The 22,156-nt window shown below is 60.1% G+C and overlaps 3 protein-coding genes across 8 annotated transcripts in view; 2 read left to right on the forward strand and 1 right to left on the reverse strand.

Annotated features, from left to right (window-relative positions):
- SIK3 (SIK family kinase 3) overlaps positions 1-6,072 on the reverse strand; it is a 70,673-nt gene extending 64,601 nt beyond the window's left edge. For 2 of the 5 annotated variants that reach the window (XM_041458117.1, XM_041458116.1), the window contains exon 1: positions 5,846-6,071. In XM_041458117.1, coding sequence (XP_041314051.1) covers positions 5,846-6,040 — 195 coding nt within the window. In that variant the 5' untranslated portion in view covers positions 6,041-6,071. Of the gene's footprint in view, positions 1-5,845 lie in introns of all 5 variants that reach the window. The other 3 variants (XM_041458114.1, XM_041458113.1, XM_041458118.1) reach the window with 2 other exon arrangements.
- A 174-nt stretch (positions 6,073-6,246) lies between these two features.
- PAFAH1B2 (platelet activating factor acetylhydrolase 1b catalytic subunit 2) lies at positions 6,247-13,347 on the forward strand. Its single transcript, XM_041458122.1, has 5 exons — positions 6,247-7,231; positions 7,747-7,836; positions 8,654-8,770; positions 9,010-9,132; positions 9,674-13,347. The coding sequence occupies exons 1-5, from the start codon at positions 6,968-6,970 to the stop codon at positions 9,950-9,952; spliced, it is 873 nt and encodes a 290-aa protein (XP_041314056.1). The 5' UTR covers positions 6,247-6,967; the 3' UTR covers positions 9,953-13,347.
- A 1,122-nt stretch (positions 13,348-14,469) lies between these two features.
- On the forward strand, positions 14,470-21,667 carry SIDT2 (SID1 transmembrane family member 2). 2 transcript variants are annotated; one of them, XM_041458158.1, is made up of 27 exons: positions 14,470-14,941; positions 15,118-15,239; positions 15,663-15,824; positions 15,933-15,978; positions 16,076-16,177; positions 16,254-16,337; positions 16,494-16,605; positions 16,694-16,759; positions 16,868-16,961; positions 17,091-17,146; positions 17,393-17,404; positions 17,544-17,615; positions 17,697-17,771; positions 18,407-18,528; positions 18,599-18,672; positions 18,765-18,831; positions 18,935-19,008; positions 19,128-19,251; positions 19,336-19,453; positions 19,527-19,663; positions 19,739-19,847; positions 19,932-20,008; positions 20,111-20,157; positions 20,433-20,538; positions 20,645-20,755; positions 20,837-20,950; positions 21,033-21,667. In XM_041458158.1, the coding sequence occupies exons 1-27, from the start codon at positions 14,735-14,737 to the stop codon at positions 21,093-21,095; spliced, it is 2,553 nt and encodes an 850-aa protein (XP_041314092.1). In that variant the 5' UTR covers positions 14,470-14,734; the 3' UTR covers positions 21,096-21,667. The 2 variants fall into 2 exon arrangements, with proteins under 2 accessions (XP_041314092.1, XP_041314093.1); XM_041458159.1 differs by lacking the exon at positions 17,393-17,404.
- Positions 21,668-22,156: the final 489 nt, after the last annotated feature.

Raw genomic sequence — 22,156 nt, forward strand, 5'->3', positions numbered from 1 at the left:
AACTTCCACCACAAACTGTGAATTCTACTCTGCCGGCAACACTGGAGCAACTTCCCAAAGCTTTACTTTCATGGGGATAAACACAGAGCTGTTATGCAATCGTCTTGGTGAGAGCAAGAAGGGGCAGCACTCGTACAGTCACTGATACAGAGACAGGACATGGGGAGAAGGAGCTTAGAGCTGCTTCTCTGTGAAAATGTCTAATACCCAAGGAGCCCAGTCTCCCAGCAACACACTGCCATTTCCTTATTTCCCTCTCACGTAATTCCTCCTTCAAACACAAATGAGGAGACAGCTTCTAGAAACCCTCATTAGGCCTCTGCAGCATTCAGCAAACCTCTGTGAGACCCTCCTGGAAAACAGACACCAATCCCTGTCTGTCACAGCCCTTCCTCCTCCTGCTCCTGTCAGTGGCTCTTCCTCACAGGGGCAGCCTCTGTACCTGCCCAAAGGTGCCACCACCTCGTTCGTCAGGTGCTGATTGCCTCCTGCTGCAGCAGCCCCAAAGCTCTGGTACAGCAAATATTCAGGAGGAAGGGACTCCAGACAGGAGGTGGGAGGCAGCCAGGTTGAAGAGGTACAGAATTGTACCCACCTCACTCCCCAAATAAGCTAAGAGCCACACAGCTGACAAGCAGGTATTAATTATCCTGGCTCTCTTAGAATATTCTCCCTGCCCAGAAAGGCTCAGGACACATGCCACAGGCCCCCCAGCTCACCCTGCCCACTGTCAGCTGGCTCTCCTGTTTCCACCTGTTAGCATCTCGAGAAGCAGCCTGGTCTCCAATTCAATCATGCTCTGGCATTAACATCTTGGTAATCAAATGTTATTTGCTATAGCAAGAAAAACATGGCAATGAAACATAAAATGTCAGTACTTCAGCACACAGCTGATACAGGCAATGGCTCTCTGAGGTTTTAGGAAATATTCCCTCTTATCCTCACTGTGGCAACTCTGCTTAGCCAAAGTTCATTTCTAGCTTTTAGGCTTTTGCTAAATCTCCCCACCAAATGAGAACTAAAATACAACTCTCCTGCAGCACACAAGCGAGGAGAACAAAGGCTCTGTGAGCAGCAGGATCATGCTGCCTGAGGAATTAACCATCCACAGCATCAGCTTTCCTTACGGCCAGGAGAAATAAGAAGCAGGACAGGTGAAGCACCACCAAACACTGCAAAAGAAAAGGAAAACGACTGATGAAAGGTGACCAGGTGTGGGTCATTACAAAACGTGTGGCACCGGTATTGAACAATCCCATGTGACACGAGGCCGATGAGTCAGGGCAGCGCTGGCACGGGGCTTATCACACGGGCAAGCTGGCTGCAGGGAGCAGTCCCAGAGCCACGTGCCTCCTCGGCAGGAGCAGGACACCCACCAAGGCTTCTCCACCCTCTGGGCTGAGAGCATCGGAGCAGGGAATCCGGACGAGTCCTGGAGCCCCTGTGCTCAGAGAGCAGTGTACCAAACCAAGCCTGAGCGCTCCCAGGGCAAAGCCCAGCTCCCCACGAAGTGTGCCACTCTGCTTTTCATCCTGGCTTCCAGTGCCACGCTGCTCACCTCCAAGAACTCCGGTGAAAAATGTCTTCCACTGGTGACTCCAACTCACCCAAAGACAAACCACAGAAGCTAAGCCTGTTCTCTCATGGAAGGGAATGTCCTCTCCCACTGAGGGCAGAGCTGCCTCCCGTTCTCCAGAAAAGGCTTAGCTCCTTAAAAACCTCAAAAAAAAATCAGCTCAATTCCAACCTTGCTGCATTTATGCATGTGCTAGTAGAAGGGCTGCGTTCTGCCAAGGATTAAAGCATCGTGGATTGGGGTTACCACCCACTAAAACAACTCCAGGTACCCCTCAAACAGGATCTCACAACACACAGACAGTGAAACGAGCTCTGAGCTTTGCCCATCCACATATTACTGAAATTTAACTCAAACCTAAGTTGACAACCAGCCCTCAAGAAGCGAAGGCAGCACAGCAGGAAGATCACTGCACCTGGGAAGGAGCTGTGCTCTCCCAGGACCGTCAATCCCATTTCAAGAGAAAGATGGATATGAAAGTGACTCCTATCTCCCAGCGAAACACTCCATGAGAGCAGAGCAGCCACGGCAGGCACACACTGCTCCGTGCCCCAGCTGCATCTCCAGCCACATGGAGCTGATGGAAGGGATGGAACCAGGACAGCAGAGAGCTCACAGCAACCACAGCGTCCCTCTCTGTCCTCCTCAGCCCCAACAGCTCCTGAAGGCTCAAACACAGCACCCAAAGGGCATGGGAACATAAGGTATGTGCTCCTTGGCACAAGCACGAACATTCCCTGACCGGCCCTTATGAAAAAATGTGGCATTAAAAACAACCCCACCATCTGAACAGAGCTGGAATTCTAATGAAGTCACTTGGATGATTTATAAATGGAAATTCTGTGGAAAACAATTCATTCAGCAGGTCACTCTGACGATTTTTAGCACAGAAACAAGGGTTTCTTGTAAAGGACGAGAAGAGACAAAAGGAAAGGGGACAGAAGGAGGGATGCAGCAAGGTATCCCACAGGTGCCCAGTTCATCCCAGTCAGAGAAGTGGCTCCAGCTCCTGCCCAGCCATCAGAGCAGCTCTGACAGAGCACAAGAGTCCAACTTTGCATGGGCAGGGACTGAATGTAAATTGCTGCCTTGGTTAATACGTAAATTGCAGACTGTTCCCTTCTATTCCATCGGCTCCAGCGGAGACAATTATGAATACAGGCCTCCTGCCCTTTGGGATGATTAACATTCCCCTTCCTCAGTGTCCCCAGCACTGCTGACCCACATTCAGCTCCTGAAATGCAGTTCTATGTAAACTGCAACGTTCGGTGTCAGCAGAACGTGCCAGCCCAGCAGGGCCGGGCGCTCTGCTCCTCTCTCTAAATAAATGCAGTGCTCAACTTCCCAAGGGCCAGGAAAATCTTGGTGCTTTAAGATCAGACCAGGCACCCAACTGCCCTCCACTTCTCTTTTTAGGGAAAAGGGGACACAAGCCAGGAATGCTCTGGCTGTTATCTCGAGCTGTCATGTCAAAGTCCACTTGACCTGGTAAATGTCCATCAGAAAGGAAAACAGGATCCAGCACCCATCCACAGACCACCTCTAATTCCAGGCTCAGCAATGGACACCAGCCCACACCGTCACTAATTCCACCTTCTGGAAAAGGCCCAAACTCACGGGGTACATCTATTTCCAAGCCCACACAGACACTCAGAGTGGAATTCCGTCTGAGACGGTGGAGGAGCGCGGTTCCCAAGGAGGGGCCGTGACGAGCAAACCCGCTTTTCTCTAAGAGAATGTGACACGGGGTCAAGTTTGTGCAGGGATTTGGTGGCTATATTTGAACTGCCCGGTTCTCTTACGCAGCTACTGCCGGGAGAGCGGGATCACCTCGGGAAGGGGCTGCCAGCACAGGCAGCAACCCGGCTGCGCTTGCGTTTCGTGATCAAAGAATTCTTTCAGATCCCTAAATGGGACCATTTTGCCAAGGTTTTACTCGCTTCCGAGTTCTTGCCATTAAGTCAAAGTGTTAAAAGTGTAACTGTGATGAAGACAAGCTCGCAGTAGCATTATTTTGTATTTCTGCCGCCAGTCAAAAACGCTTCCCCATAAGGATTTGCTCTTTCCAATGCATTTACATCAACACCTCCCCTCTAATCTCATGAGTCCCAGAGCCTGAACCAAGCAGCTCCTTTCTCCTTCCCCACTCCTCTCCCAGAGCCAACAGCAACAGCTCTGTCAGCGAAGGAAAAGTACTGAAGCCACGGTGCTCAGGGTCTGCAAGCAGAATCCAATCCATTCACTCGCACTCTTCTCCAGAGGCTGGGATTTGAAAGGAAACCTGACCTCGGACTTAAGAAAGCTTCCAGGTCAAGTTTCAGCTCCAAGCTATCCCAGCTCAGCTGAACAGATGGCAGTTGTTCCAGCACAGGTATTTCCCCAGGCTCAGGGAGCCCCCGGAGTTCAGAGGGACAGGGACTGGATCTGCTCCATGCAGGGAACGTGCTGCAGGTCAAACCCACCACTCCAGAGTGCCCAGCACCTCCCCATCCCACCAGAAATCTGCTTCCTGAACTGCAGAACCCACCCTTGGTCACTCCAGGGCAGTAGGAATGAGCGTACACTGCTGTAAAGCAAAGCTTTCCAAGTTTAGTATCCCCTTCCACCACCCAAAGCCAGCGTGCAAAATCCAGCCTTGGCCCTGTAAACCCGGAACACAATTACCAGACAAATTTGTGTGAGTATTCTGCCATTCTTCAGACAAAATCGACTATTCCTGCACAAAAGATGGTCTCTGCTGTGGTATTTTGCAAACTTCAGAGTCAGCACCACTGAGAAGAAACCTTGACCCAAGGAAGGAGTCTGGAAACAGGAACAGGAAAGCAGCTTGGAGCTAATCCCTCCTTTTCCAGGAGTGATCTCCACTCAGAGGGGTCAGTGCCCTGCACTTGGAGCACCTGAACCCATCACCCTGTTCCTCTCAGCAAGGCTCAGGTTCATCACAGGGAGAACAACAGCACGGAATACCTCAAGTGCAGGTTAAATTGTGGTATCGAGCACTTGCAGGCACAAAATAGCCGTCAGGGCAGGCAAATAGAGCCCAGCTCTGAAAAGAACTGTCCAGGAGGTGTTATAACTGATGTTTAAATAGCCCCTGAAATTAATTTCACTTTGTTATCCAGGCAAAGAGCCAGAGCTCCAACAAACCAAGGCGATGGTGGATTTCTCCTCCTGTTTCAAAACAATGCTGCTCCTGAAACTGGCAGAGGGGCAATCCTGGGAATTAACAGGGGGACAATCCCAGAAAGTGACAAAGGCATAATCCCTGAAACTGATAGAGGGGCAATCCTGAGAACTGACAGAGGGGCAACGGCAGAAAGTGACAGAGGGACAACGCTGGGAATTGACAGAGGGAAAATCCCTGAAAGTGACAGAGGGACAACCCCAGGAACTGACAGAGGGATAATGCCAGAAAGTGACAGAGGGGCAACCATGGGAACTGACAGAGGGATAACTGCAGGAATTGACAAAGGGATAATCCCAGAAAGTGACAGAGGGACAGCCCCAGGAACTGACAGAGGGACAACCCCAGGAACTGGCAGAGGAGCAAGGCCAGCCAGCCCCATCCTCCTCTGCAGCTCTTCCAAGGAGGCAGCCCGGAGCCAAGAGCAGGGCTCCGGTTCAGGCCTGCCTGCCCATGGCAGCCCCGCTGCTGCCGCCGCAGCTCCGGGGAGATCCCGGGCCGGCACTGCTGCACGCAGCACGACCAGCCGTGTCCGGCAGCCCGGTGCCACCGGCACCACCGGGAGCACAGCGGCGACAGCGCGGCTCCTCACGGATCTGCTGCCGTGCTCCAGGGCTGGCCCGTGCCGGGATCCACCCGGATCTGCTGCCGTGCTCCAGGGCTGGCCCGTGCCGGGATCCACCCGGATCTGCTGCCGCGTTCCGGGGCTCACCTGGCAGCGCGGCCGTACCTGGATCCACCTGGATCCGCCGCTCCCTCGGGAGGCCCTTCCTCACGCTGTTCCCACGGCCCTGAGGACTCGGCCACCACCGATTCTCATCGTTTCGGTAAGAAACGACCTGGCCCCCAACGGCCTTCCGTGTGCCCCCCGGCTCGCCGGGAGCATCCCCGGGCAGCACGGGAGCATCCCCCCGCTCCACCTCCACGTTATCCCGGTGCCACGGCACCCGCGGGGACACCCGTGCCGCCCGTGACAGCGGCCCCGCTCCCCGGCAGCGCCCGCTCGGGGCTGGGGGGCCTCGGGGCCGCTCCCCGCTCCCTCACCGCTCACCGGGCCGGCGCCGCGACCCCCGCGGGGGACTCACCTTGGCGCGGGTCACCAGGTGCGTGGCGAGCTTCACCACGGCGAAGTTGCCCTTGCCGATGGTGCGCTCGATCTCGTAGTAGCCGATGCGGGCGGGCCCGGGGGGCCGCGGGGGCGGCGGGGCCGGGGAGAGCCGGGGGGCCGCGGGGGGAGCCCCCGCTCCGCCGCCTCCTCCCGCCGCAGCCGCCGCCGCCATCTTGTCGCGCGGAGCGAACCCCCCCGCGGGGCTGCGGCACCGCGTGAGCTCATCCGCGGGGGGGCGCCGGGGGGCGGGCGGCTGCCATGGCGACGGGGGCGGCGCTCTGACGTCACCGCTGGCGTCACGGCGCGCGGGGCCGCGGCGGGCGCCCCCTCGCGGCGGACGGGGATGGGTGGGGGCCGGCCCGGCCCAGCCCGCCCCGGGGGGCTGCGGGCGCGGTGTGCCCCACCGGGCTGCAGGCGGCGGCCGCGGAAGCATCATCCCGCTGCTCTTCCCGCTGTAGATCCTTGGGGATCTGCAGGGATGATGAAGGCTGGAGCATCTCTGTGGTGGGGAGCTGGGCCTGGACAGGCTGGAGAAAGGAATCCCATCGAGCCGTACAGATATCTCCAGGGAGCGACAGGGGGTGGTTCCAGGCTCTCTTCAGTGATGCCCAGCAGCAGGACAAGGAGCAGTGGCCATAAACTTAAATACAAATTCCACCCCAACGTGGGGAGGAACTTCTTTCCATGGGGGTGGCAGGGCACTGGGACAGCTGCGCAGGAAAATCAGGGATCTCCCTCTCTGGGCACTCCAAACCCACCTGGGTGCATTCCTGTGTCACCTGCTCCAGGCGACCCCGCCTTGGCAGGGGTTGGACTGGGTGATCTCCGGAGATCCCTCCCGATCCCTAACGGTTCTGGGATCAATGGGATCAATCCCACCACGCTGCGCTGCTCCCGGAGCCAGATTATCCACCTGCACTGTGCAGCTCAGCAGCTGTAAGCTGGATCCCTGGGTGCTAATAGGGACTTATCCTGGGAGCCTCAGCCCTTGTTGCTGAGCTGTTAAAGCCTCGTGGCTCAGGTGTGGGGCTGCAGAGCATCCTCGGAGCTGGGCTTTGTTCTCCGTGCCGGGGCATCCATCGGGGCCTGGCTCCAGGGAATGCCTGCTGCAGAGTCACTCTGGCACGGAGCAACATCCGTGTTGCCGTTCTCAGGCAGCTGCCAGCACGCACAGGAGCAGGCAGGGGTTGTGTGCAGCGGATTCCAGCAGCCCTTTGCCAGCCCTGCCGCCGTGGGAGCTGCTGGGGCAGTGGGTGTGACCTGTTCTTCCCACAGGAACAGAATGGGCATGGGGGACTCCAACCCGGCAGCAGTCCCACACGCTGCTGAGGACATTCAGGGAGATGACAGGTGGATGTCACAGGTAAGGCTGGCAGCTGGATCCTTGTTACTGGGGGGGTGTTGGGCCAGTGGTGCCCAGGCCACATTTGGGACCCTGAGGTCACGACAGCCTGGAGCTGGGAGCTGTCACACCTGTGTGTCCTGCCACGTTGGAGCATAGGAAGAGAGGTTTGGAGAATCTTTCTGATGAGGAGTGACTGCAGGAGCTGAGCAGGGTTAGTCCTGAGAAGACTGAGAGGGGATCCCATCAATCCATACAAAATCTCCAGGGGGTGTCAGAAGATGGGGCCTGACTCAGCTCAGTGATGCTCAGTGACAGGGGAAGGAGCAATGGCCACGAACTGAACCACAGCAAGTTTCATCCAACCCGGGATCCTCACAGGGTTTTGGAGCTGGGAGCAGTGTCCAGCTGCTCAGGGGTTAATGCCAGCAGGGGTGCTGGAGGGCGTGGCAGGGGGGAGCTGGCTGGGCAGCTGTCCCTGTCCTGCAGCAGGAGCAGTTGTCACCTGGAGCTCACCTTGTCGCTCTCCTTGACAGCACAATCGGTTTGTCCTGGACTGCAAGGACAAGGAGCCCGACGTGCTCTTCGTGGGGGACTCCATGGTGCAGTTGCTACAGCAGTACGAGGTAGGGATGGAGGGAGGGATAAAGGGAGGGAGGGAGGGGTGGGTTGGAGCAATTGGAGCGTCTCTCTCTAACCCAGTGGCTGATCATGTGTAACACTGATGACTTCCACTGTTCCCGTTTTCACTGCTGTCTCCTGAGGCCTTCCTGCCCTGCTTCCTGAACTCCCCAGGGCCTGGACACTGCTTTAGCTGGCTGCTTTTGCGTCCCTCTCTGAGGCCATGACAGGCTGCCTGCATTTTGGCACACGTGCAGAGCCCCTCAGCTCTCAGATTCCAGCCTCCTGAGGGCCATCGAGTTCCCTGGCGTGGCCAGAACACACTTAGCCTGTAGAATTCAGGGTGCCAGGGACATTGGTCCACTGGTTCTTCCCTAAAATTACTGAGGGAAAGAAGAGTTCTCTTCTGCTGTGGTGGCAGCTGAGCAGCTTTGTTCTGCAAGAGCTGCTTCCCTTTGTTCTAGTTTTGTTACCTGGGAATGAGAAGGATTTAATCAGGTCATAGACTCCTTCTTCAAAGGCCCTGTGCTTAGGAACACCGTGGTCTGCAATAGATCAGAGCTCTGGGGCTCTGATGAGTGCAGCAAATCACAGCTCCAGAGATCTTTCCTTCCTTTGTGCCAGGTCTGAGAGCTTGAACCTCAGCAGCTCCATCTCTTCTGACTCCAAATAAAACCTCATTCTTGTCTAAGTGCCCTTTGTGGAGTGAGTTTTCAGAGCAGGGCTCGTGGCTGCCCTCAGTGACCTTGAGGACACCGTGTGGTGTCTCTGCCTCACAGGCAGGATGCTGCTCTGAAGCAGCACGTTGGTTTCTGCTTGCAGATATGGCGAGAGCTCTTCTCACCGCTCCATGCACTGAATTTTGGGATTGGTGGAGACACCACGGGCCACGTTCTATGGAGACTGAAGAACGGTGAACTGGAGAACATTAAACCCAAGGTACGAGCTGCAGAGTTAGTGGGGGTATCCAGGTGTGCAGTGAAGGTCACCTGCAGCTGCAGGCCTGGCACAAGTGGCCTGAGGGCAGTGGGCAGTGCCAGCCCCGGGGCTGAACTCTTAATCCTGACTTTCCCTGCAGCTCTCTGGCCACAGATGATGTTTATGCAGGGATTTCAGGGTCATCAGCCCTGTTACCACTTGGCTCTGGAAAAGCTGCAAACATTTTTCTCTCCTTGCAGGTCATTGTTGTTTGGGTTGGAACAAATAACCATGAAAACACAGCAGAAGAAGTCGCAGGGGGAATCGAGGCCATCGTGCGCCTGATAAACACCCAGCAGCCACAGGCCAAAGTGATTGTGCTGGTAGGTCCCTGCTCCCTGGGCTCTGCCTCTGCCTTACTGGGGGTCACTGGGCAGTGCTGGGAGGGCAGTCTCCTGGTCTGTCCTCTGCTTTGTGCCTCCCCTCGCTGGCTTGGCATTGCAGGAGCCCTCCTTTGGCCCTTCCAGAGCTGGGTGGACTCATTCCCAGTAACTATCCCACTTTACTGAGGAAATCCTGTGAGGGGAAAATAGGTGCCCAAATCCCAGTTGGCACTGGGAATCCTAGTTGGCTTCCTTGTCCTCAGGAAGCTGCTGCCTGTCTTGCTGAGGAGCTGAAAGTGTATGGCAAGAGCACGAGCTGATACATTTAAAAAATAAAAGAAAGCAGTTTCCCTGCCAGCCAGTGCTTGGAGCTCATCTGGCTCCTTCACTTGCATTCCACATTAGCCCCGAATGGACAAATTCTGATTCAAGGGATGGTTTCCTCTTGTCACAGACATCCTAAATCTTGAATTGGAAGGGAAAGCATGGCTCCTGATGCCATCAGAGCATCAAAGCTCTTTTCTGCCTCCTCTCGTGCCAGGGCCTGCTACCTCGTGGAGAGAAGCCAAACCCGCTGCGGCAGAAGAACGCCAAGGTGAACCACCTGCTGAAAGCCTCGCTCCCCAAACTGCCCAACGTGCAGCTGCTGGACGTGGACGTGGGCTTCGTGCACTCGGATGGCACCATCTCCTACCACGACATGTTCGACTTCCTGCACCTGACGGGCGGGGGCTACGCCAAGGTCTGCAAGCCCCTCCACGAACTGATCATGCAGCTGCTGGAGGAGACCCCCGAGGAGAAACGAGCTGCCCTGGCCTGAGTCGCTGCCGTCAGCGTGGAGAGCATCATCCAGCCCATCAGATCAGTTCTGTCACTGGCACTACAGAATCCTTCTTTCTTAAAGCACTTTCCATTGTAGAATGTTACCGGATGTCCGTACCTAGTGTTTTGAGGGGGAAGGCTCATGTTTAACTGGTCTTGTACATACGAGGGCCGGCTGGGTTGGTTTTATTGCAGGAGGAAATTAGCTGAAGAAGAGTTTTACTTTTAAACCATTCCTCATTTAAAACGAGAACAGGACTGTCACTCTGTGCCCCTCTCATGTCTTGTTGCCCTGTGGTTGTCCTAGACCCCTTGTAGCCTGTCCGACAGCCCGCTCCTGGCTCACCGTTCCTGGCTGCAGCCATCGTGCTCTGTGTATTTGCCTGGGAACAAGAATCACATTCCACTTGCAAAAGCCAGAACAGATGCATTTTTCCAAACTCGGTTCCACCTTCTAGGCAATTTTGGGTTTTTCTGTTTGGGTTTTTTTTTTTGTTTGTTTGTTTGTTGTTTGTTTTACTGAGGGGGGTTAAATGACACATGTTGCTTTCTCACTCCTTTCTGAAGCAGCTTGAAACTGGAATTCAGAAATTTAAAGAAGCAAACAGTTACCTGAACTCGTGTAACACTCCCCAGTGCTTGTCTTGTGCTCGTTTCCCCAGTCCTGCTAGCGGGGGCACCTTCCCTCCCACGCAGCTCTCCCGGGGGCACCTTCCCTTCCTCCCACGCAGCTCTCCTGGGAGTGCTCCCATTTGGGTGCTGCTGCTGGCCCCTGCTCCTGCTGCCCGTGATGTTGCTGGCTTTTAGCAGTTGCTCAGTGTAGGATTTTAATGATCCAGTAATTGGCAGTCACTTCCTCACTCCTCTGGAACTGACAGACATCCTTCTGAGGTGCCCGGGCTCTTCGCAGGTTTTTTTTTTCTATTTTTTTATTAAGTATGACTGTTACATCCTTTTTTTTTCTAAAGCAAACCCACATGAAGAGCCCCTGGCTGCAAGGCCTAAATCACTCTGAAGCTTTACAGATAGCAAGGTGTATATTTCCTTATCACTACTGGTTTACTTGTATAAACATTTTATTTGAGCAACTACAGCCTCTTAGAGTAAAAAGTGGAGTTAAGGCGTAGCTTCTCCTGCCCTGGACACTGTTCCTCACCTCCAGCAAGGGAGCCAGAGGGGCAGCTGCCCTCCTAAAGGGCTGTGGCTCAGTGGGGTTTTGGTTTGGTTTGTAGTTCAGAGGGCTGGTTGTAGCAAAACAACTTCTCATTTCAAACTGAGAGCTTCTCTTCCAGAAAGAAACAGTTTGGACCCGAGAAGCAGAGCCCTAGATGAATTGATAACTTGCAAATAACCTATTTTAAACCAAATCTGTTCCTCCCTGCCTTACCTGCCGGAGCTGGAGCTCAGTGGTGCCACGCTGGGTTTGTGCTTCCCGCGGGATGCCAGGCAGGTAAACCTGGGAGGAACAGAGAGCTTCACTCCGTGCTCCAAGGGAGGGGTGTTCAGGTGTCAGGTGGCTTTGCTGAAGCCCGTAGGTACTGTACATAGTCTGTCTGCCCTTTGCTGTAGCCAAGGGGCTGGTGTGTAACTCTGACCTAGCGTTGAGGAATCCCCTAACGTCCCACCTCGTCCCCCTCCTCCTGTAGGTTTGATCATAGCAGGATTCCTGCCTGGATTGCATGCATAGTGTGTGTTTTGTTTCCAGTATATGTGATCTACACACAGATGAAGGAAAGGTGAAGCATTCCCCTGGCCAGGATCAGACACAGGGAGCTGCAGAGTGCCATGGGAGAGGAGGGATCACATCCTGCCCCCATGATCCAGACCAGGGTGCTGCTCCCTGCAGCTCCATGGCCTTGCAGGGCCGGCTTTGAGAGAACACTGCTCATGCTTCCCATAAGCTTCTAGCTGGAAGTACTGGGGAAGGGCAAGTGGAAAATCGCATCTTAAAAGTGCAGTGCAGTGGAGAGTTCCTGGGGAAGGGTTTATCCCATCCCCAGCCCCCTCAGGGAGCCGGGATAAAACCTGTTCTTGCTCCCTGAGAACTTTCCATCTCCAGGCTTGTGAGAAAAGGCCGTGTGCTTGTTTAATCTCTGCATCCCTGCTCCCTTCCCTCCCTGCTGCTGCTGCTGCTGCTGCTGCATTTGGCTGAAGAGATGCAAATGCTAACCAGGAATGTACTCTGCAGTAAAGCTCTGGCTTCGCTCGGCACCCTGTGCTCGCTGTGAGCCAGCCCCGTGGGCAGGGTGCCGAGTGGCCCGGGGAATTTGGCAGGCTCTGGCGTCACCGGGGAGGCTCTGCTGGCTCTGCTTAGGCTTGGCTTGCTGAGGTGCTCTGTGCTGGTTCAGTGCTCTTGGCTCTGCTTGTTGCTGCCTGGCAGGAAACTGCCCTGCTCACCTGAGAGGTGTCGTGGGCAAGAGGAGATCTGCCTCCTGCTCACCCCGTGCTGAAATCCGAGTGCCTCCTGTGAGAAAACTTCAGTTCCAGCTCTGGATGTCCCTCGGGACGGGGCTGGGCTGGAGCTGTGGCCCGCTCTGAGTGAGCGTGTCCAGTTTCATGTTTATGCAGCAGAGAGGAAAACAAACAAAAGATGTGAAATGGCAGAGTCTTGTGAGGTGCTGGGGGAGGGTGAGGCAGGAGCAGGGAGGCCCCCATACCTCCCCTTGCTGCCCACCCACCACCCCGAGCCTTCCCCGGGACACAACCTTTGTGATTCTGCTTTGGCAAAAATGCATCGGCTGGTAGAAGTCACTGTTAGTGCATATTTCGATATAAATGTCAATGTTTCACCCACTGTGTCGCAGCCTGTGTGTGTGTGTGTGTGCCCAGCCGTCGCCTGCCCTGTCTCGGTCACTCTGGAGGTCTCCATGGGGCCAGGCAGGTGCTGCCAAAGCTCCCACTGCGGGTCCTCCCCGGCTCTGGGAGTTGTGCTCAGCCAGATCCTTGCTCCTCGTTTAATTCCTGCTTTCTCCCACTCCGTTTGGGGCTGGTTTTGTCTGTTTTTCCTCCTTTCCCCGTGCAGATCTGGGTGCTGCACCCAAACCTGTGAGCACGGTGCTGCAGGTGAAGGGGACTGGTTTATTTTGGCCCTCGACAGGACATCGGCTTGCGTTGGATTCCCCAGTGATTTATCTCAAATAGCCCTGGAACAGACAGGGAATGCACATCCCCACGCAATCCCGCTCACAGCCATCCTGCAAGAGGCGACTCGAGTTCCACCAGGGCCGAGGAGTCGGCTGGAATTCTGCTTCTCTTCCCGCATGTCTGTCCCTGAGGTTGTCCCGTCTGCCGCCAGCGCCACCACCTGCACCTGGAAACCGCGGGCAGACTGTCCAAACTGTGGGATCCTCGGGGACAGGAGGGCCCGGAGAAATAAAGTGCACAATAGCAGCAGTGCCTTGTCTCGTGGCGTTTGTCCCATGGAGCAGAGCAGGAAGCCGGTGGCAGCAGTCCTGGATGTCAGAGCCAGCCCAGGAAGTGGCTCTGAGTGAGGTGACACGGGGCTGAGCCCCTTTGGAGGGGGATTTTAAATCAAAACCCCCAACCTCAGGCAAATAAAATGCGATAGAAAGGTCACAGAGCTGTTGGAGAGAGGCCTGGAAGCGGGAGGCTCAGCAAGAGCTGGGATGGGGGGGTGTTTTGGGAGACACACCAAAACTGCAGTGTGGCATCACTCCCGCTTCCCCCAAGCATGGGAAAACTCCCAAGTTACTTTGAATTATTCCATCTCTGGTGGTGGTTTGTTGGTGCAACAAACGAGAGAGGCTGCAGGAACCCCAGTAGGAATCCAGAGAGCAGCTGGAGAAGGGGACGGGGCAGACCCACCCCTTCCCTGACAGGATATTTCCATGTCGTCAGGGACTTTAGGGGCAGGGAGGTGGGCAGGGGGTTTGGGTGGGTGTCTGGAGTGTTGCATGGTTTCCCTGTTGGGGCAGGGGCTCCATGTGGGGTCTCCTATGGAGCAGGGGCTATACAGGACAAGGCTGCCCTACAGTGTTCCATATGGGGCAGGATCTGCCCTACAGAGCAGGGCTTTTTCTGTGCGGTTCCACAGGACCCCATATGGAGCACGGGCTCCCCTTTGGAGCCAGGGTGCTATACGGCCATGGGGCGCCCCTATACAGCCGGGCTTCCCCTATGTGGTCCCTATGGAGCAGGGCTCCCTTTCGGGGTTTCACATGGGACAGGGGCTGCCCTGTAGGACAGGGCATCCCCGGTGTGGCTCCCCATGGAGCCGGGCTTCCCCCGCGGGGTCCGCACGGAGCTCGGTGCCCGGGACGGGGGTTACCGGCCAGGCCGGTCCCCGGGCTCGGGCCGGTCCCCTGGGTTTGGTTGGTCCCTCCGGGCTCGGGCCGGTCCCCGGGTTCGGGTCAGTTCCCCCGTGTTTGGGTCGGTCCCCCCGGTGCTCGGGCCGGTCCCCAGGTTCGGGTCGGTCCCCAGGTTCGGGCCGGTCCCCCCGCCCCGCCCGCCGCGTCACTTCCCCGGCCGGGCGCTCAGCGCGCGCCGCGCCTGACGTCACCGCCGGTCCGTGTTTACCGCGGTGCGGAACGGGAAGGGGAGAGGGACCCGGCACCGGGACCGGCACCGGGAGCGGCTCCGCGCCCCGCCACAGCGCCCGCACCGCCCCGGCACCGCTCCGGCCCGGCCATGGGGCAGCGCGCCCGGGCGCGCCCCGGCTGAGCGCCCCGTCCGTCCGTCCGTCCGTCCCGTCCCGACCCGTCCCTTCCCGTCCCCCGCGAGGGGTCCCGCCCCGCGGACCTTGGCCGGGGATGCTGGCGGGATGTCGGGCGCCGGGGCGGCCGTGCTGGCCTGGGCGCTGCTGGCCGGGGCGCTGCTGCCCCCGCCGCCCGTCCGGCCCCAGCCCCTGCCCCACGGGGACCGCGAGGTGCACGAGAAGGAAGCGCAGTTCAACACCACCTACAGCGACTGGGTGCACGCCAACCTGCTCAACATCTACGCCTTCAACCACAGCGTCCGCAGGAACAGGGTGAGCCGGGGTGGGCACCCCCGCCGCGACCCCCGCGGGCTCCGCGTCCCCAGGGCGGCGCGGGGTGCGCGGGGCACGGCAGCCCTGCCACGGCGGCCGAGCAAAGTCCGGCCTTCGCTTCGAGCGCCGCGGCCCCAGCTGCCCGGCCAACACCTCACCTGCCCCTGTCCCTGCAGACCGAGGGCGTGCGGGTGTCGGTCAATGTCCTCTCGGACCAGAAGGACCAGCCCGTCCTCTTCGTGGTGAGGCAGAAGGAGGCGGTGGTCTCCTTCCAGGTGCCGCTCATCCTCCGGGGCCTGTGAGTACCGGGGGGCGGGCAGGGACTCGTCATACAGTTCCCCAGGCTGGGATTACCAAACAGGAGCTCCCCAGGCTGGGATTCACTGCTCAGGAGTTCCCCAGACTGGGATGCCCCACGCGGGAGTTCCCCAGGCTGGGATGCCCCATGCAGGAGTTTCCCAGGCTGGGATGCCCCACGCAGGAATTCCCCAGGCTGGGATGCCCCACTCAGGAGTTGCCCAGGCTGGGATTCACCACTCAGGAGTTCCCCAGACTGGGATGCCCCACGCAGGAATTCCCCAGGCTGGGATGCCCCACTCAGGAGTTGCCCAGTCTGGGATTCAGCACTCAGGAGTTCCCCAGGCTGGGATGCCCCACGCAGGAGTCCCTGGGAGGGGCTGCTGGGCACCCACCTGGGCTCACCTGGGCTCTCCCTGCCCAGGTACCAGCGGAAATACGCGTACCAGGAGGTGAGCCGCACGCTCTGCCAGCCGCAGACCAAGGCCGAGGTGGAGACCCAGCACTTCTACGTGGATGTCTCCACGCTCTCCCTCAACACCTCCTACCAGCTGCGGGTCACCCGCGTGGAGAACTTTGTGCTGCGGTGAGGGGAGCCCCACGCCCTTCTCCCCTTCCCTGCCTGCTGCCTGTGGGGGCTGCAGGGGCTGTGGACCCCCCTCGCCACCCATCTCCTTTCCTGTTCTCTCTGCAGGACCAATGAAAGGTTCAGCTTCAATGCCACGGCCGCCCAGCCGCAGGTGAGGCAGCCAGCACGGCGTGGCACGGGGGGTCTGCAGCCAGGAGAGGAGGGGAACATGGCCCCCCGTGGCAGCAACGGGCCCTTTCTCCCCACAGTACTTCAAGTACGAGTTCCCCGAGGAAGTGGACTCGGTGATCGTGAAGGTGACCTCAGCCATGGCCTTCCCCTGCTCCGTCATCTCCATCCAGGACATCCTGGTAGGTCTGGGCAGTGGTCTCCTCTCTGGGTGACCCGTGCTGCCCGGCGGGGCTGACGGCCCCTCTGCCCCTGCAGTGCCCCGTCTACGACCTGGACAACAACGTGGCCTTCATCGGGATGTACCAGACCATGACGAAGAAGGCGGCCATCACGGTGCAGGTGGGCACGGGGCTGTGCCATGGGGCTGTGCCACAGGGCTGAGCTGTGCCCAGTCCCTGCCTGCTGCTGCCAGAGCCCGCAAAGGATGTCCCTGGGATAACCTCTGGCATGGGAGACCCCCTGGTGGGCTCTGCTGACCCCCGTCTCTTGCTGCAGAAGAAGGATTTCCCCAGCCACAGCTTCTATGTGGTGGTGGTGGTGAAGACGGAGGACGAGGCGTGCGGGGGGGCTCTGCCCTACTACCCCCTCTCCAAGAATGCCTCTCCAGGTTTGCAGCGGGGCTGCCACCGTGGCTGTGTGTGGGGACAAGCTGGGGACAGGGCAGAGAGCTGAGCCCTGTCCCTGCCTTCTTCCAGATGAGCCTGTGGATCAGCACAACCGGCAGAAGACCCTGGAGGTGATGGTGTCACCTGCCATCACCTGTGAGTCTGGGGGCGCTGGGGGTGCTGGCGGTGCTGGGCTCTCTGGGGACCCATGGCAGGGTCCCTGAAGTGCCACCCCCACTGAGGGTCTGTCCTGGCTCTGCACAGCCGAGGCCTACGTGCGCAGTGTTCTCTTCTGCCTCGGCATCTTCCTCTCCTTCTACATCCTCACGCTGCTCATCGCCTGCTGGGAGAGCTGCCGGTGAGTGCCCGGGTGCCGCTGCCCCTCTGGGTGCTGAGCCCCTGGGCACAGCCCTGCTGGGGGCCCTGGGGCTGTGTCCCCTCGCCCCAGCAGTGGCACAAACGGGCTGACAGGCCCTTCCCTCGGCAGGCAGCACAAGAGGAAGGGGCTCCTGGCAGCCATGGATTCGCCCAGCCTGGACACAGGTGAGGGCTGGAGGCAGCAGCCAGCAGCATGGAGGGGTCTGCCTGGGGAGTTCCTCATTGTTCTGCCTGCTTGTGAGCCTGTGGCAAAGCCTCTGCCTCTCAGGAGTATCCCCCTGAGTCCCTGGGGATAAATCCCAGTGTCAGGGGACAGGGAGGTCCCAGCTGTGGGGCTGGCAGGGCTGTGCTGGGGCTTTCCATCTCACCAGGTCTATATCTTTCTTCTCGTGGCTTTCCGGGGACTCCCAGCGTCACTCCTGGGTAGGTGCCAGCTCTGTCCTTGGCTCTGAGCTCACTCCGTGCCAGGGCAGGGGTGGTGGGAGCTGCTTTGTGCCCGGTGGCCGTGCAGCCCTGGGACAGGGGTGCCACAGAGCGTGACAGGGACGCTCCTGTCCCCCAGGTCACTCCCGCAGCATCCCCGACTCCTTCCTGAACCACGGCCCCTACGACAGCTACGGTTACGGCTCCTTCGGTGAGTGCCACACGCTGTCCCCTGTCCCTCACCTCCTGCCCATAGGCTGTGCCCACCCTCTGCCTGTCCTTGTCCTTGCAGGGAACGGCTCCTCCAGCAGCACCGAGGGCATCACAGACAGCCTGGGCTCAGCAGAAGTCTCCTACAGTTACGTGGGTGAGTTGTTGGGCCGCCGGTGTGGCCGCAGCCCTGCGGAGCCTCGTGCCTGGTGCCATCCTGGCTCTGTCCCCTCCATCTCCGGGAAGGGTCCTGGGGCTGCTGGCCCCTCCATGCAGCCCCCAGCGGGGTTTCCACCTGTGGCACACCTCAGGGAGCTCTGCTTCAGTAACTCTGGCTTTCCTTTGAAGGGCAGGAGCAGTTCAAGCGGCGCACGCCCTCCGCCCCGACGAGGCCGCTGAGCATTCCCATGGGTAGATGCTGGTACCGGGCAGGGTCGGGCCAATCAGGGCGAAATCTGCCCAGCCCCAGGCTGTGCCCAGGGCACAGAACCCCCGCTCCCGTCCCCCAGAGCAGCACCTGAGGGGCTGCAGAGCAGGACATTGTCCCCCTGGCCCTCGGTGTTCCCCAGCATGGCAGAACCCCGGGGAACAGCACGGGGCAGTGCTTGCCCGCGTGGGCACAGCCACCGCCTGTCCCAGGGCAGGGCTGTAGGGAGCTGAAACCTGTCCCCAGTGTGAGTTGGCAGTGAGGGAGGCAGCCCAGCGGTTAATTGGGGCTGATTGGGGTTCTGGGGGTGGACCCCGAGGCGGGCTGGCCCGGGGGCTGTGCTGATGGCCCCGGCTCGGCCGCAGGGGAGCGGTCCCTGGAGAACGTGGCCAGCCGGCCGCGCCTGGACTCGCTCAGCTCCGTGGAGGAGGATGACTACGACACGCTGGCCGACATCGACTATGACAAGAACGTCATCCGCACCAAGGTGCGTGTCCCCCCAGTCCCCAGCGTGTCCCCGCTGGCCAGGCAGGCCCCTGACCCCCCTCTCCTTCCAGCAATACCTGTGCGTGGCCGACCTGGCGCGTAAGGACAAGCGGGTGCTGCGGAAGAAGTACCAGATTTATTTCTGGTGAGTGGGAGGCAGTGGGGAGGGGGGCACCCAGCAGTGTCCCAGCCTGGGGTGCACAGCAGGGACCCCCTGACAGCCCCACTCTCTCCCAGGAACATCGCCACCATCGCTGTCTTCTACGCCCTCCCTGTCATCCAGCTCGTCATCACCTACCAGACGGTGAGTGTGGCCAGTGAGGGGTTCCTGGGAGCTCTGGGGGCTGCAGTCCCAAACTGTGCGCCCTGGGAGCCCCCTGTGTGCCTCACCCTGCTCGTGCCCACAGGTGGTGAATGTCACCGGCAACCAGGACATCTGCTACTACAACTTCTTGTGCGCCCACCCGCTGGGGAACCTCAGGTGGGCTGGGGGGACGGTGGAGGCTGGCTGGGGGTCCCCTGTGCCCAGAGCTGGGCTGCAGCAGGACCGCAGGGAGGGAGGGGGTTCACAGCACCCACACTGGGACTGGCCCTTTGCAGCGCCTTCAACAACATCCTGAGCAACCTGGGCTACGTGCTGCTGGGTTTGCTCTTCCTGCTGATCATCCTGCAGCGCGAGATCAACTACAACCGCGCGCTGCTGCGCAACGACGCCCACGCCCTGGTGAGGGACAGGGCTGCCTGGGGGCTGGAGCTGCCTGGTGGGGCTCAGGACCCCCCACTTCCCTCCCTCTCCTCTGCCCCCCAGGAGTGTGGCATCCCCAAGCACTTTGGGCTCTTCTACGCCATGGGCACCGCCCTCATGATGGAGGGGCTGCTCAGCGCCTGCTACCACGTCTGCCCCAACTACACCAACTTCCAGTTTGGTGAGTGCCCCCCCGGTCCCTCCCCACCCCCAGCGGGGCCACCCACGCCCCTCTCACCGCCGTGCCCCCCCAGACACCTCCTTCATGTACATGATCGCGGGGCTCTGCATGCTGAAGCTCTACCAGAAGCGCCACCCGGACATCAACGCCAGCGCCTACAGCGCCTACGCCTGCCTGGCCCTCGTCATCTTCTTCTCCGTGGTGGGCGTGGTGAGTGTGGTGGGCACTCAGGGAGGGGGGCTGCTTGTCCCCACGGCTCACTGCCCGCCCCCGCTCTCCCTGCAGGTCTTTGGGAAGGGGAACACGGCCTTCTGGATCGTCTTCTCCGTCATCCACATCGTGGCCACGCTGCTGCTGAGCACCCAGCTGTACTACATGGGGCGCTGGAAGCTGGGTGAGGGGGGGCACCGGGAGCGAGGTGGGAGGGGACAACGTGGTGGCCCCCCAGGAGGAGTTGTCACCTCCCCTCTCCCCGCAGACTCGGGCATCCTGCGCAGGATCCTGCACGTGCTGTACACGGACTGCGTGCGGCAGTGCAGCGGGCCCATGTACGTGGTGAGTGCTGCCACCGGGGCCCCCGGCTCTGCAGAGACCCTCCCTGGCAGCCCCCCCTGAGCTGCTGCCTGCCGCCCCTCACAGCCCCCTCCTCTTCTGCAGGACCGAATGGTGCTCCTGGTCATGGGGAACATCATCAACTGGTCACTGTGAGTGCAGAGCTGGGCACGTGGCAGATCCCACCCTGCTTCTCCCCATCCCTGCTGCCACCCCCACCCCTCTGCTGTCCCTCCGTGGGGCTGGGCCGAGGACTGGCAGCTCATGGCAGCTGTGAGCCCAGCATGACAGGTCCCCCTGCAGCTGTGGCACCCCGGAGTCCCCACGTGCTGCTTGATCTCCTGGGGGCTGCAGACATGCTTTGGGGACAGTGGGCATGGCAGGGGGACCCCCAGGCTGACCCCACTGCCTGTCCCTGCCTCCCCAGCGCTGCCTACGGCCTCATTGTCCGCCCCAATGATTTTGCTTCCTACCTGCTGGCCATCGGCATCTGCAACCTCCTCCTCTACTTCGCCTTCTACATTATCATGAAGGTGGGAGTTCAGCCCTCGGCCCCCACAGGCCCAGAGGGCAGGGCAGGACAGGGGTGGGCACTGCTGCCAGCTCCTGCCCACAAGGTGACCCCGGCCTCTCCCGCAGCTCCGCAGTGGCGAGCGCATCAAGCTCATCCCCCTGCTCTGCATCATCAGCACCTCCGTGGTCTGGGGCTTCGCCCTCTTCTTCTTCTTCCAGGGGCTCAGCACCTGGCAGGTGAGCAGGAGGGTGGCACAGGCAGCGGGGCGGGCGGGGTGGCCAAGGGCAGCTCAGTGACGCTGGCCCTGTGCCCGGCAGAAAACACCAGCTGAATCCCGGGAGCACAACCGTGACTGCATCCTGCTCGACTTCTTTGACGACCACGACATCTGGCATTTCCTCTCCTCCATCGCCATGTTCGGCTCCTTCCTGGTAGGCGCTGGTTCCACTGTCACAGCAGCCACTGTCCCCAGGTCACCAGTGCCCTGGTCCCCTCACTCCCCTCGCTCCACAGGTGCTGCTGACGCTGGATGATGACCTGGACTGTGTCCAGCGGGACAAGATCTACGTTTTCTAGGAGCCTGCAGCCACCGCTGCCCTGGGACTGTGCCAAGCGCCCGGCTGCAGCCCCGGGAGGGGCACCCACCCCTGGGGAGGGATGTCTGCGCTGCAGGTCCTGCCAGCCACTCTGTCCCCCTCCCCACACAGCCCTGGGGTCCTGGTTTGCCTCCTCCCCGTCAGCCGGGTCCCATCCCTGGACCCGTCACAGCCAAAAACGGGGCTGGGGGGCCACCAGAGCATCCGTCCTCTGTGTCAGGTGACACTGGAAAAGGTGCTGCTGCTGCTGCTCCGTGTCCGTGTGCCCGTGGGCACAGTGGGGGGACCGGGGCCAGCGCCGTGCCAGCAGCCCCGTGGCCCCCCGAGCACGTGGGTGTGGGTCTCTCTTCAGTGCCTGAGTCGAGTGGGTGGGAGGTCGGGGTGCGTGGGGCCAGCACGGTGGTGGCAGTGGCCGGAGAGGCCCCGCTCGTGTCCCCTCTGGTGTCCCAGGAGGGGTGGCCACAGTGGGCCCCGTCACTCCCCGCTGAGGTGCCGCGCTCCCCACGCGTGGATCTGCTGGGAAGGGACTCGCATTAAAGTGTCTGCACTTTGCCCGTGCCTGCTGCCGCCTGCCAGGGTCCCGTGGGGCAGCTGCCCCCCGTGTCCCTTCTCCCCACGGGATTTTGGGAGAGGGGAGGTGCTGCAGGGGCTGGGAGATGCTGCCCTGGAGAGCACATGTGGGGAGGGTGGGGGTGGCCTGTGGGTCACGGGGGGGACTGGCAGCCCCACGGGTGGGTAAGGGGTGCCCAGGGGGGTCCCACTTCGCGGGCAGCAAAGTTCCCTGGGGGCCGGGGCGTGCTGGCAGCGCCGTGCCAGGGCTGCTGCGTGCCCGCCGTGCCCTGACCCGCTCCAGCTGGTGCCCGCGGGGCAGAGGGAATCCCGGGATGTGCGGGCTGCCCAGGCGCGGTGCCCGCGGGATGCCGCAGCCTCGCTGCCGGTCCCGGCAGCCCCGAGCGGACACCGTGGGTGTCACCCGCGCCCCCGCAGCATCCCCGCGGGGGGACCCTGCGCGGCCGCCCCGGCTCCCGGCGGTGAGCGCAC

This window comes from Pyrgilauda ruficollis, unplaced genomic scaffold, assembly GCF_017590135.1.
Source record: "Pyrgilauda ruficollis isolate IOZ18807 unplaced genomic scaffold, ASM1759013v1 scaffold126, whole genome shotgun sequence".
Lineage (NCBI taxonomy): Eukaryota > Metazoa > Chordata > Aves > Passeriformes > Passeridae > Pyrgilauda > Pyrgilauda ruficollis.